Raw genomic sequence first — 18,457 nt, 5'->3', positions numbered from 1 at the left:
TAAATTTCATCATTAAAAATTGTAATTTTTGGACGAGAGAAATACTAAATAAATAATTGAAAATATTTAATCTACTACTGAACGAGCGTGATCGTTTTCTTTGAAATCAAAGATGGTTGATCGAAGAAAAGTAGAAGAACCGTTTTGTAAGAGGCTCGCAATCGAATTCCCTAGACTTGCTCGACCGAGTTCTTTCTTCCCGTGGTTTCTGTTCATCCTCGATGACTTCCTCTCCTTCCTTCCACTTCTTCCTTCCTCTCCTTCCTTCCTCTCCTTCCTTCCTTCCTTCTTCTTGTACTCCTTCGATTCTTAGGCCGAATTCCTTAGTTCTTCGCGGCACCGGTGAAAGGAATCGCCAAAGGTTTCTTTATTTGGAACAACCGATAACCGTTTCTTTCCGCTTATGGGTTCGCGAGCTCTCGTCGTCCTCTGCCGCCATTATTCTCTTCGACGACATCGCGCCAAACCGAAAGGAAAGAAATGCGAGAGAGCGCACTTAACGGGTCGTCGTCTTTCCTCTCCGTCAGTCGGCATTGAGTTCAGACACATTGCTGGCTCGTACGTTATCATAGCGGTAATCCTTCAACGATTGAGTTAAACTGGCGCAATGGATAAATTACGCTACTTTGGATCATCGTCTTCTCTCTTCGTTTCTCTCTTTCTCTCACACTCTCTCACTTTCTTATCTCTTTTGTTATATTCATATGGTACGCACCATCTGTTCTAACCAGTATACTTTGATTTGCTCTTTTTAAACTATTCAAACTATTTTTCTTCAATATGTTTAACTTCAATTATCGAACAAAACTAGGTATCATAAATAAATTACGTTATTTTGCCGCATCATCATCATTTTTCATTTCTTTGTTATCTTCGTTCGTATGTTACGTACCATCTGTTCCTATTACTCTAATTTATCAACAAAATATTTATATAATTTTTTATCATTATGTCTTATCTTTAACGATTGTGCCAGACAGGTATTAAAAATAAATGACGTTACTTTAACGCATGGTCTTCTCTCTCATTATTTTATGGTATCATCATAATGGTATATCATCTGTTTTCACTGGAATATTTTGATTGGTCTAAAAATATTTCGACCTTTTTTATTCTTCAATACGTTTTACCTTGAAAGATTGACCTAAACTGGCTCAATGGATAAATTATGCTACTCCGGCTCATTGTCTTTTCTCTCTCTCTCTCTCTCTCTCTCTCTCTCTCTCTCTCTCTCTCTCTCTCTCTCTCCCTCGCTCTCATTTCTTTTGTGTTCATTCGCTCGTACTGAACCATCTGTTCCCATTGTAATACTCTGATTCGTCTAAAAATATATAAACATTATTTTTCAATATATTTCATCAGTTTAGTTTAGCAAATGAATTATTAGAGTAGGTTCGTGAATGATTTCCGCGTGAAACAACTTAATCGATAAAACGATTCGCTTTCCTCGTAATTCTTGATTAAAAGAAGGGTAGATTGGATATAGTGGGTGTGTAGAGCACACCGGTTTCCGTGCAACAACAACGTGTCCCAGATACAAGAGAATCGCGTGCGTATAACGACGAAGCTCGTTGTAGCGGCCCTTAATTGGCTCGCAATTAATATTGCCTGTGTTGCGTGCATCGAATGAACACCGGTGTGCATTCGTATAATTCTTCCTCAAAAGGGTTAACAACAGAAAGAGAGAGAACGAGAACTAGCAACACGTGTATGGTTTTACTTCTGGTGTGTGAATGTGAAAATAACGTTCGAAGCTCGTTAAGGCTCGCTTACGCGGGCCAACTTTGAAAAACGATTAAAATATTAACGTGTTGAAAAAGCAAACAATGTGAGAATCATGCACGTTAGCTCAAGGCTATCGTTCGAAGAACTATCATCGCTTATTCGTATTTTTCTTCTTCTTATGATTATTATTTTCGTTTGATTTTTTTCATAACGATTTATACATCGTTGGTATAGCATAGAAAACGAAAGAAGATAGTGAATCGAATCCTTTCCACCTGTTATTACTTATTCTTCTCCCGAGGTCATTGGCTGCGCTTCTGTTAGTCAGTAAAGTACAAAAGATCGAGTTAAATCGATTGGATTATTATCGAGTCGGAAAGAACGAAAGGGATGGTGAACAATTGAACAGGATTAATTCGTAAGGAAAATCATCGATAGTATTAAGAGATAAGTGCGAAAGAAGGTACAAAGTATACGAATGAATTTTGTTGTTATCAACGTTACCCGCTTCGTTAAATTATTTCGATTATATCGATAATAAAAAGCATTATTGCGTTTCCTGATTTCGTTCGTGATAAAAACGTAAAGCGAGATACGGTTCAGTAACGTGACACACACACACACACACACGCGCACGCGCGCGCGTACACGGTAGCTAATTATACGAGTTAAGATAATTTCTAAATACAGCAATGATCCATACTCTCGTTACGTAAAATATTCTAACGTATGCGGATAAATATCCTCGAACTTGGAAGCCTTTAAAAAGTAAGTAACGTAGTGACGTCATTTATATACGAGCATTCTTTCTTTTTTCATAATAAAATCAAGTTCATCGTGTAACTTTGAACGTTGTTAACATTGAACGAGATCATGAGGACGACGACTACTACTACTTGTTAAAATGATTGTTTTATTACGAGCAATTTATCGAGTTAATAAAGCAAATATTCAAATACTCGCATCAGAGGAGAAACTTAAGAATGAAGAAATAAACTCGAATGACGCGTTTGACTTGGTTAAGAAAATGTTCTCTTTGTTACAGGCATGCGCACCGAGATACATTTGGTTCTCCCTTATACAACCAAGATACGATCCTGAAGATCCGAGACCAGTGAAGGAAGCTAAGGCTGGTAATCGAAGAGATCCAGTCGGCACCTGCTGGGTTGTCGACAAGAATTTCAACGAAACTCAAGAATTTTCCCCATGTCGAACGAGTGAGTATTTTTCCTTGTCTTTTTTATTTTTCTTTTTTGTTTTTTATTTTGATTTCTTATTGATTAACAAGGAAGTTTTATTAAAGTATTTCATCTCGTATAATCTTAAGAAAAATTGTCATGATTTATCGTACACGTGCCGCCGACCATTCCTATTCTTACTCTGGATTTAATTATTGGATTTACGGAAAAATGTTGAAGAATGATGTCGTGACTTATGTTAGACTACTTCTGTTGCTGGTGCTGCTGCTGCTGCTGGTGATACTGCTTAGACTCAAGTTTGAGTGCTATAAACAGTCGTAAAGTGGTGCATCTTGGCTTAAAAAGAGAGACAGTCCTTGGCTACTGTCTCTTATTTCCCTTCGTTATATTTTATGTTAATTTTCTTCTTACAGTTCTTCTTTTCATATCCTTTTTTTCACGTTAACGTCATTAACGCGGAGAAGAAGTCCAGGAGGCTCGAATTTACCCGTCGAGAGGTAAATCCTTGGGGGATGCGCGGAAAGGAGGAGAAAGTTTCGAGGACTCAAGGATCCTCAGCGACATATGGTCGTGTTCTCGAAGTATAGCAACCATAAATACGCCTATACGTAACAGGATACTTCCTGCCAACCCGTAGTTATATTCCTTACCTCCTCTGCCTCTTGCTTGCTTTTTAATGACAAAAGACATATCGACTTTCGTACCTTTTGATACTTCTTAAGTTGTCCATACGAGCAACTTTCCTCGTGGTCGTTTTAAAAAGGCAACGAAATTCAATTAGCCTCGACGTGACACGATGGTGTATGTTAGTTCGGGTATTTTACGATTTTAAACATTTTTCCCCAACGAAAATCTTTCGATTCTTCTTGTACTTTAGAAGTTAGGAAAGGAAAAATATCTTCTAAACAAAAACAATCTTATATTTTCAAAACCGACGAGAAAAATATATTGCCTCGAAGAGATAACGCGAAACGTGCCAAAATAGCTTTTTTCGCGTTATCAATTTTCTTTATCGACGGAGTAAAGTAACTGCCGTGTTATCTCATAAAAGTAATAGATATCTCATTTCCGATGGGGCGGAGAAGGAGGACAAGAGGGGAACGCATTACTTCGAAATTTCGATCATGAAGCGAGATCGTGGAGCTCATCGTTTAGAAATTCCAAGCTCGTGAGTCGCGTAATTAAACAATTTGTTAGATTCGAAAAGGGAAAGAATAAAAGAGATGGATAGACAAGGAAGAGAAAGAGGAAGATAAAGAGGAAGATAAAGAGGAAGAGAAGGAGGAAGAGAAAGAGGAAGAGAAAGAGGAAGAGAAAGATGAAGAGAAAGATGAAGAGAAAGAGGAAGAGAAAGAGGAAGAGAAACCCGTACGCAGCTGATATTTTCCTGGAAATAGTTTTTTTAGCAATAGGTAGGATTGTCGTCATTGCTCTACGTCTACGCTGTGCGATTTATAACGCATTTCTAACGTCGCGTTTTATTTTATGGATGGAAAGTCTCGTCAGATTGCAACTACGAGCATTGTTCGCCTTTACTGGGAATGAAAAGCCACATCTTCTCGCCCGTATATATGTTTCGCAATGTTTTATCTTTAGGATACTGTAACCACTATTACCCATACACAGGAACACTTGGCAACAACTTGGAACACTTGTTCGTGAAAATTTGTCGTGCGTAACTCTTTCGTGGAAATAAACGTGTAAGATACACTATTTTCCAAACTGAATTAATGATTTCTTGATAAATGAGAAACAAATGTATTTTTTCTTTTCTTTTTTAGAAAAACAAAACTGAAATCTTGATGAATGATTCAGTTGATCGTATCAAACAGGTTAATTATTTTGTATTAATTCGATAATGTATAGACAAAGATGTGTTGTTTGTAAAATCGTCAGTTAGGAGTCCATTAGATGAAAGAAAGTAAGGACAAAACGTTAGGAGTGCATTCCACCCATGAAAGCCACCCCACACGTTCGCAGCAGTTACATAGATGTGCTGAAAAAAATGATAATTAGAAGGCGCCAGAAAGTGAGAACGGTACTAACTCAGCGTTGTTCTAACGAGGCCAATTAGCACTTGATCCTACTTGAATTACGATCGAGCTAGCCATCCCTGCCTGCTTGCCTCTGCTTGCCTGCCGGTTATATTGCTGCATATTTCTTTTCCCGGCTTGCCGATTCATTAAAACAAATTGTTGAGTGACACCGACGCAATTTATCGCGGTGTTTCGACGTGAAATTCACGCTAATCGTTACTTTTGTCGGGAATGAAACTAATTCGCGTTGTAAGATCTATGATGAGTACGGTGTGCATTTTTTGTTTAAAGATAAAACAAAAGAGACGAACAAGGTTCGTGACGGGGTACAGTTCACGTTTAAAAAAGACCACGACGTATCATGCACCGTACTTCTGTTCGTTATTTCAATTAATAAAATAAATAACAAAATGCTCATATTTGAAATGGAACAAAAATTCGAACTTTCTCGGGAAAAGAATAAATTGTTGCACAATAATTAAATACAATAATTAAATACAACGTTTGTATATATAAATAAGTTTATATATTACCGACGAAGTTAAAAATAATAAATTGTACAATTAAAGAGAGAAAAACAGATAATGAAGAAAGGTCGATAACCGATATAAAAGAATAAAGCAGCAATGGCCTTCTAATTTCTAAAGAAAAATGATACGATAAAGGCGCGTCCCACAGTACGTATAATAATGCATAAATGCGTGGACTTCTCACACGTTCACAGTATCCAAGAGTATCACAGTGGCTCCATTCATCCTATGTAACTCGATTAAGAGACGCGTCGAACAACGCGATTCTCGAACCACTCGACTTCGTGATTTCGATTCTTTCGTCTAAACAATCTTGTACGATCCCTATTTTTAAATTACATATATGTATTGAATACTTGCTAAGTCATTTCCTTAATTTTTCAATGCATTTTAAAAATGTAATAATTTTATTCATTGAAATAATATTTCTTGAATATCTCTAATAAAAGTTGCAAAATATTTGCAATTAATTAAAATTCATTATTTACGTTTCTAATCGAATTAGAAAAATGTGAAAAATGTTAACGCAGTAATTGGCAAATAAAATTATAAATATGAATTTTCTAAAAGAAAATGTAAAAGATTTATTGTTCGAACGAAAAAAGTTTTGGGGAAAATTGACAAGTATTCTCAATCAACAACGAGAAGCGATAAATGTAATTGCATAAGTGGCAGCTCTCGTCCAAAGTGACCGACAGTTCGCGTCGGTCTCCCTTCGTCTTCCTCTCATAACGTGTATAGTATGTAAAAGTTCTTAGTCTAGTAGAATATATATATGAATAAATATATGTGTGTGCGTGCATATGTGTATGTACATGGAAGAAAGGCACGGCCAAGATCCTCCGACGGGAAACAGACCGGATATTCTCCCCTCATTCGAGCCTACATTTCTTACAGTTCGTGCACGCTGCTATAACCCTACGTCACTATGACCCTACGTCACTCTTGGACAATATTTAATTCAATTAACGATTGACCATTTCAATTGAAATATATTTCATTACCACTTGGAATTTTCCACGAAAATTTTTATTCGCATATCTCTCTGTGTTGTTTTTATATACGATTAAATACATGTTGTATTATTTCATTAGAATTTTAATCCTGATATTTATCATATTTTTTGCTTTCTTAGTACTCTGATTTAAAAAATAATTTTATTTATTTGACCCAGTATTTTTATTAATTAAATGATAGTATTTTTAACAATGAATGATCAGTGAATATTTTATTAATAATATTAATAATTGAATCAAATTGCATCCTGGTAATACGATATTATTTATTGTTGATATTTTATTATAAATGATGAACATTTGAAAAAATAATTACATATCAGAAAAATATTATAAAACTTAATAATTTTTAATTGAATTATTTAAATGTGGAATAAAAAAAAGAAAATATCATCTCTATAAAGTCATTCATCCATTGATAATTGAAACTCACACATCACAACGAACTGCTTCCTAGACGCGCTATAAATCTTCGAAAGGATTTATTCATAGATGTCAACATATCTACTGACCCTATTCTCAATAAACGCTTTGTCACCCTTCTATAACTTTATCGGGATTCAGAGTTCTTAATTAATAATTAATTCATCATTGTCCTACGTCGAATCTAACACGAAATTGCATTACGTTTGATCTTTTAATACAATATATGGATAGGAAATATCAGAGATATTTCTATATGTGGACAGATCGAAACGAAAAATCCTTAAGAATGGAATGAGGTTAATTATTTGTACCTCGTAGAGTTAACCGAAATAGATTTTTTTTTATTTTTATAAATAGATCGATATATACCTTTTTTTTTTGCGTTAAGTATATCGTAAAATCGATAAAAGATTATACGAATGCCACGTAGATGGAATAAAAGTTTGATCGTTCGAATTTCTTTCTTACAATTTCGTTTATCTATTTTTAACTGAATTGATAGCCGATTTACGTTCTTTCGTAATGAAATCTAAGAAAAATTCCAAGCTGGTATATATGTATTTACCTACCACGCATTGTACGCGTTTCATGCGTGCGCGTGTGTGACGTAAGCATGCTCGTGGACGACGGGGTTTGGCTTTGCTGAGGTCAGGAATGAGAGATCTGATCTCAGAAAACAGATTTCTCACGTCCGACGCTTACGTTGAAAGACTCTCAATGTAAGGTATCGCAAAACTTCATCTACGCGAATTCGATATCTTTCTTTTTCATTGTTTGATTTTTTTTTACGTATTTCTTGTCGTTTTTTTTTCTTTTCTTATTTTTTTTGTTATTTTCTCGTTCTTGTTTTCCTTTTAGTTGAAGTGTTATAATCTATCGTTAGATTATTCGAGAAACGATCCACTCGTATATTTGCTTTTCCTTTCTTATCGAACTCATAACTTTCTAGTTTATCGTTGACATTGTTTTAACTTCCATAAGATAAGCATTATGGTAATCGTGACTTGGGGAAAATTTAAGACCACCCTGAGAACGACTTTCCTTCACTAATATCCACTTTCCTAGCCCTCTCCTTTTCATTTCCCTTTCTCTCACATTTTTTTACTTTCTTATCTCTGGGCCCGTTCCGATAGTAAGTCGTTGACGAACAGTAGTGTTTGCCGTCGCCGACGACCGAAAGTTCGGAAGTTCTTCCGTACGGTCAATCATTGAAAGGTAAGATGGATAGTTATGTGAAACAAAATCCCCTTTCCTTCTTTTTTTTTCTCTCGCGAGTTTTTATTTCGTTGAAATCTAAAAATAATTCAATCAGTATTTTATACAATTTTCTTTATAAATATAATTAAGGGACTTTTGAAAAAAAAAAACATTAGAAAATATGAAAAGAATAAATTCGTGAAAGGGTTGGTGGGAACCACTCGTCCCAAATATGGTATAGTAGGCTCATACATATTCAAAAGTCGAGCGTGTACGTCAGTAAATGTTTTTTTTCTAATGAACTGTACTATATATGGTAGGTCTATATACATAGGTTAAAGATAGATAGTTTCATGCAGTAACTAATAAACGTGTTATGAAAAGGAATGCATTTATCCTAAGTTACGATAGAATCGATAATTAAATTGGACAAAAAACGTTTATTCCTCTTTTAAACATAAAATTGTGAACATTGGTATTCTGGAAATAACATATTTAACATATAAGGGAAAAGTCATGCGTAAAGGTTAATTAATTACAATCTTTCTTATCTTTGGATAAGTTATCGTAGTTTCCTGTTCGGTGCTCGGAATTTAGTATGGAAGGAAATAAAAGAGAAAAAAAGAAGAAGAAGAAGTAGACATTTTTTTCGCTGAAAGGCAAACTGTTAGAGATGAAGAAAATGAATCGCAGAGTCGGCGAGCGAGAAGATCGATCCGAGGTTAATGATGCGTTCACCTAGCCATTTAGGCGTATGCACACGCTGCCTTTGAAACATATACCGTTCAACTTCCTAGTCGATAACTCGTAATACTCTGAGATCCGACCTTCCCAACGCTTCAAATGCCGTCGAAATATGCTAGACTACTACTTCCGTTATAAGCAACACGAATTTCAATATTTTCAAGTATTTCCTCGAACTATTCTGTTAGATGATGATTTCAATGGAACCGATATTTTTCAATGATACGTTTTTTTTCAAGATTTAACGAAGCGCGTACGTTTATAAAAATAATATATAATTTTTGTTAAATAATAATATACTCAGGAAAATATTATGAGAGTGGTTTAGTGTGAAGAGTTTAAAGAATAAGCAAGAAGAAAAAAAAAATATATATATATAAAAGAAAGACTGTACTTACATATAATTGTTCATTTCCGTTTCAGGGTATTGGGGATACCACAGGCAAGGCTCTTGTCAGGCGGGTCTGGGTGCCGCCATGGCTAAGGTAACAACGACATTTTTTCAACTATAATATTTTCAACTGAGTTTCTTTCATATTATTCTATTTTAAGTTTATAATATGAAAACTAGCGAACAATCACGCGGTATTACTAACATAATAGCATTTTTCCAAAACTTTTCTAACATGTACAAAAATAAAAGAATGATAGGAGAAAAAAAAAATGAAAAAACAAAATCGGTGAGGCGAATCTGTAAAGAATTACTTTTAACGGTATAAATCCCGAAAGAGGGTGGAAGGAGGGTATATAAATATAGTGTTGGCGTGTCCCGGTGCTGGGGAAGATGTCAGGAAAAGAGTTAAGGGACGATGCAAGGGGTTCGGTGAGAACCGAATATGGCGAGGAATGCGACATTCCAATGCTACGCAACATCCCGATTTATTTTGTATTCTTATTCTTACGGTGGTTTACCCACGGTCCTAAAAGCAATCGGTAAGATTCTCTCACACACATAAACACACAAACTTTCTATCTTTTTGTATTTTTCCCTCTCTGTTTCTCGTACACGAGTCGATTGTCTTGTCGAAAACTCGCTTTTCTGGGCCCGTCGTATCTCGACTTGGGTCCCTCCAATCGGGTCAGGATCGAGGAGACTTTGGGAAGAAATTTTTCATCGATTTCTTTGAATTCCATACATTCCTCAGACTTTACGGAAACTAAACGGGTTATATACAATATCAAGGAGATTTATCCCCACGACACTTGTTCACGGGGTTACGTTCTATACGTATGTTCAGGTATTATCTGTCTTCATTTTTTCTTTCTTTATTTATTTCTATCTCTTTCTCGTTTTTTCCTTTGTTATTTTTCTATCGATCGTGTGACCTACCGACTTCGATCTAATCTCTCCCTAAGCGTAAAAAGTTTCTCGACACGAGACGACGTCGAGACTTCGTATAAAGTTAAACTCACATCAGTTGGGGGGAAAAGAGAATAAGAAAGAGAGAGAGAGAGAGAGAGAGAGAGAGTGGTTTCGCGCAGCGGGACAGCTTCGATTGCCGCCAAAGAAATAGTGAGACAATTCCGCGAGCACTCAGTTGCTCGGCTATCTTCCTCGGATGTATAATTCAGAATTGTCCGGCTATATGGCAGATGTTTAATGCATGTTTCCCCCGGTGCAGATCGTAGCCGACTTTACTCCTCTCGTTGAAACGGCATTCAATGTTAATACCCCGCCCTCACTTTGACTCAATCCCCCGATATACTTTTACCCACGCTTCAAAATCGACCCCCTTTCCCTTCATTCCAACCACACTCATCCCCCTTTTCCCGTACGCAACAAGTGTTGTCTTGTCATTTCGTCGGGACAAGATTTTAAGCTAATTCGATTTCTAATTTATTAACCTCCCGGATATTTTCATTTATTGAATTCTTTGTTTTCTCTTTTACAATTATTTAGATCGATTAGAATGGTTCAGTGTGTGTAATAAAATAAATACTGGAAGTATATCTAGATGTTATAATTTTTGGTTGTTTTTCTTTCTATCGAATGCAATTATTAATGATTTACGTGAAAGAAATGATTCATGACATTTGACTCGATCGATTTACAAACGAACAGGACTACGAATTTTGACAATGTATTTCCATCTTTCGCGGATGAAATGACGAAAGAAAAAAAAAAGAGAAAACGAAAAAAGAAAGAGAAATGGATGTAGTAAGAAAAATTGCTATTGTTTCGAAGGACGGAACGGAGTAGTACTCTTTCCGTTCGACTACTAAATCTCACTCGCGGTGATTTAGAGGGCCTTTCGATGCCAACGTTCGTACGATCGACCATCGATCTTCGCGTTAAACTGCTCGCTTCTGGAATCAAGTCCCCTCTTTCCTCGAAGCAAGTTACACGCGTTATCTTGCCGTTGAATCTGCACGAGATCGATCGATCGATCGATCGATATACCCGGGTTCGATGCCGATTCTTCGATACGATCCGTCCTCCACTTTATCTCGATTCTTTTTTTTTCTTTTTTCTTGGGTTCGATCGTTCCCGTTCGATGCCATGCAAAATCTCTCAAGTATTTTCAATTCATACGCAAATAAAAATAGAATAAGGGAAAGAAAAAAAAGAACGGAAGTATAATATAATCCTATTTCTCTCCTCCGCCCCCTCCTTTCATTTTATTCAATAAAATATTGATTTCCAATAGAATAACGTTAATCGACGTTCGATGAAAATAAATAATATTAATAAACATCGATCTGGATTTCTCCGTATGGATCCCACAAATTCATTCGTTCGATCGTTCGAGATCCTGATGATACTCATTTATGCATAGAAACCGATCGATATATACTTGGTGTATCTCTTTTCGATCGATCTCTTCGATGTAATTCTTACATCGTTTCTTGCTCGCCAAAGTCATCCAACCGTAGGTTTCTTGCCCTCGAGAGAGTACAACCTTTCTCTTTCTCTCTTTCTTTATATTTTTCTTTATTTCATTGGTTGCATTCGATATGGTATATTTCAAGCGATGCACGTTTAAGGCTCGTAATATCTAGGCTTCATGCGTACGTCTGACTGAGTTTCTCCGTTCTTCTCCCGGCTCGCGGAGATGCTGCGAAAGATAATTTCTCTGAAACGATACACGACGAAGAACGAAATATCCTTGCTAAAAGAAATTGAAGCACATGCTCGCAAATCCTTACGACGATTTAGGACATGGAATTTCTCTTTTCGCAACGAACCCACGTCAACGTTGTTCTCGTCGTGGTCGTCGTCATCGTTTAATTTCTTTTATTTCCTCCTTTCTTATCTTTTTCCCTTGAAAAAAGCAAATTTCACAATCTAGATAAACGGGTGGATATATGACGGGGGAAGGATGGGGTAGGGGTGGGGAAGTGAGTGAGGGGTCATTCGTGATTCTAAAATTCGATAAACGTAACCCGACGATAGTAAAATGCGTATAAGTCGAGGGGAAAAAAATAATGTTAGAAGAAATTCTTCTGGTTAAGGGTTAAGTACTTTCAATCTCGGCTGGCATGCCAAGAGGGTGATCTCGAGCTTGAGTAAGAAAGAAATAAAGAGAGAGAGAGAGAGAGAGAACGAGCACGAGGCCTCGGATGTCAGTATAAATTTCACTTGGTACTCCCGAGTACACATTCGGTCGGTTGGTTATATTTCAATCTCGAATACTCGGTGGTTCTCTCCTCCTTCTTTCGATCGGCGCCAGAATACAACTCGTGTCGGTCGTGTTTCGTGTAGACAGACCGGTGCCTCCGATCGCCATTGTCTCGGTTGCAAATTTTTACCGTGTATAAGCATCGAGTCAACGCTACTCCGTAGGGGGTACACGTATGCATCATCTCTCTTTCCCTCTCTTTCCTTCCTATCCTCTTTCTCCTCTCGTGTCTTTTCGTGTCTTACGAGACCGAGCGACAAATGCACGTATTTGCTTACCGTTGCACGACTAATACCTCGAACGCTTCTACCGCGAGATCTTTTTGGCGACTATTAAACAAGAAAAGATAGTACATTTGAAATTCATTTTATATTATATTATTTTCTGGAATATATATATAATTAATTCAAAATTGTATGCGTATATAAAAAAGAAAAAAAGAAGTAAAAGAGAAAAATTCGTGCATTTATATTTTTCAAATTTTTCCCATAACATTGTGGTATAAGATATATTTATATCTCTTTGTATCGAAGGAATAACAAAAAAAAACTTGCAAGTGTATAAAAGTCACGGTTAGGTATATCGGTGCATATGTATATGCGTGTGTTTTTCTGTATGTAAGTGTGTGTGTTAGACCATCGAAACATTGGGCGTTCACGTGACTCGGTCACACGTTTGACATCGTTGTGTGTCCTTTCTCAACGATGAGAAGGAGGACGAGGAGGAAAAATAGGAGGAGGCTCGCTCCCATTGTTCGTCGAGCGTGCGAATCTCCGGCGTGGCGGGCAGTGCGCCCTCTCACAAATAATAACATTTGCGGACACAAACGATAAATAAAATGCTCGAGCCGAAATACCCACCGGACTGGCGCCACTTAAATTCGTACTTTGCCCGTCTTTACGCACCCGACCACCGACGTATTTGCTTCTCCTCTCCTTTCCACTCCTCTCCTGTCCTTTTCTCTTCATCCTATCCCAGTTTTTACAACGTTACATCGAAATCGAGTTCGAGTTGAAAAATCTTCGAACGTGAGCATTAATCGTAAGTGAGATGCCGTGAAATGAGTTTGATCGAAAGAAGAGAGAGAGAGAGAGAGAGAGAGAGAGAGAGAGAGAGAGAGATATTCCTTGTCACGTTGACTTTGTATGCTCAACGTTGAAAGTGAGCTTCCACGGTGTACGCGTAATCCCTTCGAGCACTGGGAGTCAGGATATATGTATAAAGGGATGAGGAAAAAACTTGAAAGAATAAGGGAAGAGAAAGAGAGAGAGAAAGAGTAGAGAAAAAGGAGAGGATATATGCAAGCACAGCATGGCAATGCTGACGAAGGAAAGGGGTAAAAAGGGGGAGGAGGAGAAGGAGAGTTTCAGGTGGCCATTTAAGGCTCGGACATTTCGTTCTGTCACCGCGTTCCGTGTTCACCGTCGACCGTTTGCAAGGAGGCCACCTACGCGCACCGGTGGTCCTGCTTGCATTGTTTTATAAACGGCCGCCATTTCTCATGATAAGCAGAGTAAAACAAAGCTAGACGATAGTTTTCTTTTCGCGGATCCCTTGCATGTACGCGGTACTTCTTATCCTATTTCTTTCTCTTTCTCTTTCTCTCTCTTTTCCTCTTTCTTTTTCTCATTGCTATTTAAGTATACGTATATTACTTACATACAGATAGATACACGTATGTATCTAAATATCTATACATTTTTCTATTTTATTCCCGATAAAATATTTTCCGCGATCGGACAAGACTTGAAAAATATCATCAGTTTAATCATTTACATGTCGTCCTCCCCTTCACTACCCTTTTTTTAAACGTTTGCTTTCACTAATCTCATCATCATCATCATCATCATCATCTTCATCGTTAGATTATCCGACTTATGAAACTCGTATGCATCTCCTCGTGCGTAGGTACACGTGTCGAGGATAGGTGCACTTCGAGAAAGTGCACCAGCATTGTCCCACGATTAACACTTTGATCTCAACGATATACAATACCAGACCTTGACTCGAAACATATTTTCTCATACTCCGATCTTATTGTTAGTTTCGTCATCGTCGAATAAATATTCTATCCCTTTGGGGCCGATTTTTGAAACAAAAAAAGACAAACACAAAAACAAAAAGAGAGAGAGAAAGAAACAATCATGTTACGTAATAATTTTGATTCGTTAGGCCGATAAAATGATAATTATTTTCCGCGTTTGAATTCGTTATGCTATTAAATTCTCTTCTCGCCTATCAATCGTCGTCGTCGTCCCGTGCATCGTGTTGTTGTTGTTGTATGCATGTAAGAATGCATTTAAGTTGCATAGATACACGTATAGATATGCACCGACGGTATATACCACTTCGGTTGCGTAATTTCGCGGTGGAGGAGGGGGAGGGGGGATGGGATAAAAGAAAGAAAAGGAACGGCCTCATCTATTTTCCACGCGTTTGGTCTCTTACGAGATCATTCATGCTCCCCGGGCTATTAATTAATATGTATGCGATGCGTAATCTTTATTACCGTCGTTAGATGTCTCCGTCTTGGTTCATACCGTTATATAGAACGTGAACGCAAACGTCACGGAAGCGTGCGTGTTAGTGAGATAATTTATAGGCTACTATACCGCGTTTATCTCGCTAACGGACAAAGAGATACAATTTAACCGGTTCTATACCAAACACGAATCTTACAATAAACGATAGGAAGGAAATCCTTTGGGCACATTTATAATAGAAATCAATGCTCAAACAAAAAGCTATTCAATAAAGGCGGCTTCGTTTTAAAAGGGGCTCGATCTATGATTTAACAATGTTCTGATTTTTCTTTCAAGGAAAGATCGATTTATTTTTTCCGATCGGTTTTTAACATTAGATTTACCAGCTATTTTGATACACCTATTTCTACCAAAACCAGTCAAAATGACTGGTCTTTCAAAAAAAGTCCTTAGTGAGGTAAAAAAAAATAGTAATAGCAAAATATATATTTCTTACGCGAATATATATATAAGATAATATAAAGTTCATAAAACTGATTCTTTAGTTATAGCTACAAAAGTCATGTCATTACGGAAAGAAAATGTTACATGCAGTAGGAATTTTAAATTGAAATTGCAAGACCAGTTATTTCGACTGGTCTGGTAAATCTAATGTTAAAATGATAAAATAATTAAATTAATATGTTAGTGTATCATTATATCGAATTTATTTATAATAAAAAATGTAGATGCTCGAACAAGTAATTCGATAAAAGCGGCACCTTTTGAGAGATTGATCTTCGGATTCTTTACAAGTTTATAATCGACAGGTTCTTGCCGATCGGTTTTGAATATGGTAAGCGCAAGTAAATAAGTATGTAAGTATTATACTTACGTTGTACGTGAGACGCCATGGGAAATGTGAGTCGTGAACGGATTAACGAGCGTTTAGGTATGTCGACGATTTCGAGTGCTGCCACTCGAAAGATTGAGTGGATCGTGAGTTTTTAAGTACCTAACTTCTTTTTCATAAATCATCGTCGTGTCAGAAACTTAAGATATGCTTTACTTATTTTTCCATGTTTTTCAACTATTCTCCAAATTTTCGTTCTTAAGGCAAATTTTTATTTACTAAACTTTTATTGAAAACAACACAACTTTGGTTGGATCAATATTTTCCAACATTTTTTTATGTTAAATAAATAAAAATAATAGAAAGCAAAATTTCTCACAGATGACTGACATTAACGCAAGTACAATATAGAATGAAATGATTATTACAAATGATTGATTTCAATGAAAACAAAATCTTCTTTTCATTTGGCACGCCTATAAAACTCTCGGAAGGAATTTATCATTAAAATTAATGAACGACGATGGGAAAGCATCGTCGATTTTATCTGCAATTTCTCGCGTATGTTTCGCTCGACAAATTTAATATGCTTACACGCATAAGCGTGTCTCCCTTGCGCTTGCATGCGAGTAGCATACGTTCCCGAGAGCGGCCGATTTATCGCGTGTTTGTGAGACTCATATACAAGTACACTATGCATGTACACACACATGTGTACATAGTACATACTACAACTATCTTCGAAGTTATCTTGTTAATTAAAAAAAAATTCGTGTTTCGTGGGTGCGCTCGGTTTCCGTTAAATTCGACTCGCGCATACTTTGTTCACTAAAGAGCAATGCGTTACAAATCATACTTTTCTTACATTTATCTTGTTTTTATTTCTCATTTTAATTCAATTCATATTTTTACTGATTTCAGAACGGCGAAAGATTATTTATCGGTGCACCAGGAAGTTGGTATTGGCAAGGTAAGTTAATTTTTTCTTTTAACATCTTTGAAATATTTTCTCGAGAATTTGATTGTCTTCGAGTACGAATCGATGAAGCATTCTTCTTTCGTTTTTTTTTCTCGATCGAGATACGTATCAAAAATATGAACAATCTCAACTATTGAATAATCTCGTTAATTATTAGCTAAAATGAAATATATTTGAATAATCACGAAGATGACGAAAACTTATGCTTTATCGTGATCATTGTTATTAGATATATTTATGTATAAATTTTGGAAATTATTGTCTCATGTAAAAAATTGATTGAATTTATCTACGCTATCTGCTACTACAGGACGATTCAGAAGCGGCAGAATCGAGACGGATTTTATTGAAAATGAAATGAATGATATATTTATTAAGTGATTTAGAAAAGTCAAACGTTTCAGGTCAACTTTATTCCATCAGCACTTCGATGAAATTCCAATTCGTGGCAACTACGTTATTCCAACAGGAAGAAGTTGCAGGTATCGCGTATTTGCAGCTGACCAAATTTATGCCCTAATTTCTAATAAGTAAAACAAAATGTGTCAGTGATTGTCGGTTTTTTAATCAGCTACCACCCTCACCGCCGTCGTCCAGCTTCCACCCCCCGCCCCATTTACTTTCTTTCTTTCTTTGTTGCAAACCACTTTAAAAATGACAAATTAACATGTGTTGCTTGATATTCCTACGCTGTTCTTTCCAAGATTTATATATGGAAAATCTTCGAAGGAATGTGTCTGTCGAGTAATACAGAATCAAAAAATCTTTCATTTTTCCCATACTCGCTTGGCAGTGGATATTATAATATAAATTTTTTATTGATCATATTAAAGAAGAAATAATTTTTCATTTCAATTAGGATACATTTGAATTTTGATTGACGACGCTTGTTTTGTTGTACTTACGATTATTTTGTTAAATAACAAGAAAAATGGTAACTGCCAGGTTAGTTTAGGATGATCACGTCTAACAGCAGGTGCAAGTCGCTTTTTTCCAGCTTCACGTTTCGAACAGAGGCGTGCAACGTAATGTTGGATCCAGCTACCTTTGCTACTACTCGTAATCGTTCTAATCGTCGCTCCAGTTCTTCTCTCTCGTCATTCCATTTTAAAAAGAGAATCAAGACAGCTGGAATGTCGCTGCGTATAAATAATGTCATTATCGATACGATGTTTACGCTTAAAAGCAAAATATTAATATGAAATAATAATGTGTATCGCTTGTAAAACCTGCAAACGTGTCCATCATGTTCGAGATATTTCACGATTGAGTCATCAACAAAAATTAAATGTCACGAACCAAGGCTCGCCTCTTTTTCAATTTAATCTTTTTTATCTTCAAAGTTTTCTGGAATCAAACTTCTTAAGTAATTAATAAACTAATTAAATTAGAAATATTTTCAATAAATATCTTCGCGTCAATGATTATTAAAAACAATACGATAATATTTATACACAAAATATTATTATTAAAAAAGAAAAAGAAAAAAGGAATTGTAAAATCCAGGATTGAACTTTTAACCCGACTGATGGTGCTGGGTTCGTGCTGGGTTCGCAACGTTAAAAATATTTAATGATGAAATTTAACAGGGAACTTGGACATGAAAGAAGTAGAACTATGTTTGATTTAGTTGGACGTTTCGTCCCTTTATTGGGACTTCTTCAGCAACT

The 18,457-nt window shown here is 36.3% G+C and overlaps 1 protein-coding gene across 1 annotated transcript in view; it reads left to right on the top strand.

Annotated features, from left to right (window-relative positions):
• Positions 1 to 17,577, top strand: part of LOC106792667 (integrin alpha-PS2-like) — a 34,988-nt gene extending 17,411 nt beyond the window's left edge. The window contains exons 4-7 of the mRNA XM_014759164.1: positions 2,771 to 2,942; positions 9,297 to 9,358; positions 16,730 to 16,778; positions 17,192 to 17,577. Of these exons, the coding sequence (XP_014614650.1) occupies positions 2,771 to 2,942; positions 9,297 to 9,358; positions 16,730 to 16,778; positions 17,192 to 17,307 (399 nt within the window). The 3' untranslated portion in view covers positions 17,308 to 17,577. The remainder of the gene's footprint in view (positions 1 to 2,770; positions 2,943 to 9,296; positions 9,359 to 16,729; positions 16,779 to 17,191) is intronic.
• Positions 17,578 to 18,457: the final 880 nt, after the last annotated feature.

Source organism: Polistes canadensis, unplaced genomic scaffold (assembly GCF_001313835.1).
Source record: "Polistes canadensis isolate GaletaPanama2010 unplaced genomic scaffold, ASM131383v1 scaffold_543, whole genome shotgun sequence".
NCBI classification, from domain to species: domain Eukaryota; kingdom Metazoa; phylum Arthropoda; class Insecta; order Hymenoptera; family Vespidae; genus Polistes; species Polistes canadensis.
The sequence above is the reverse complement of the archived record's forward strand: the minus strand, read 5'-3'. Positions and strand labels throughout refer to the sequence as shown.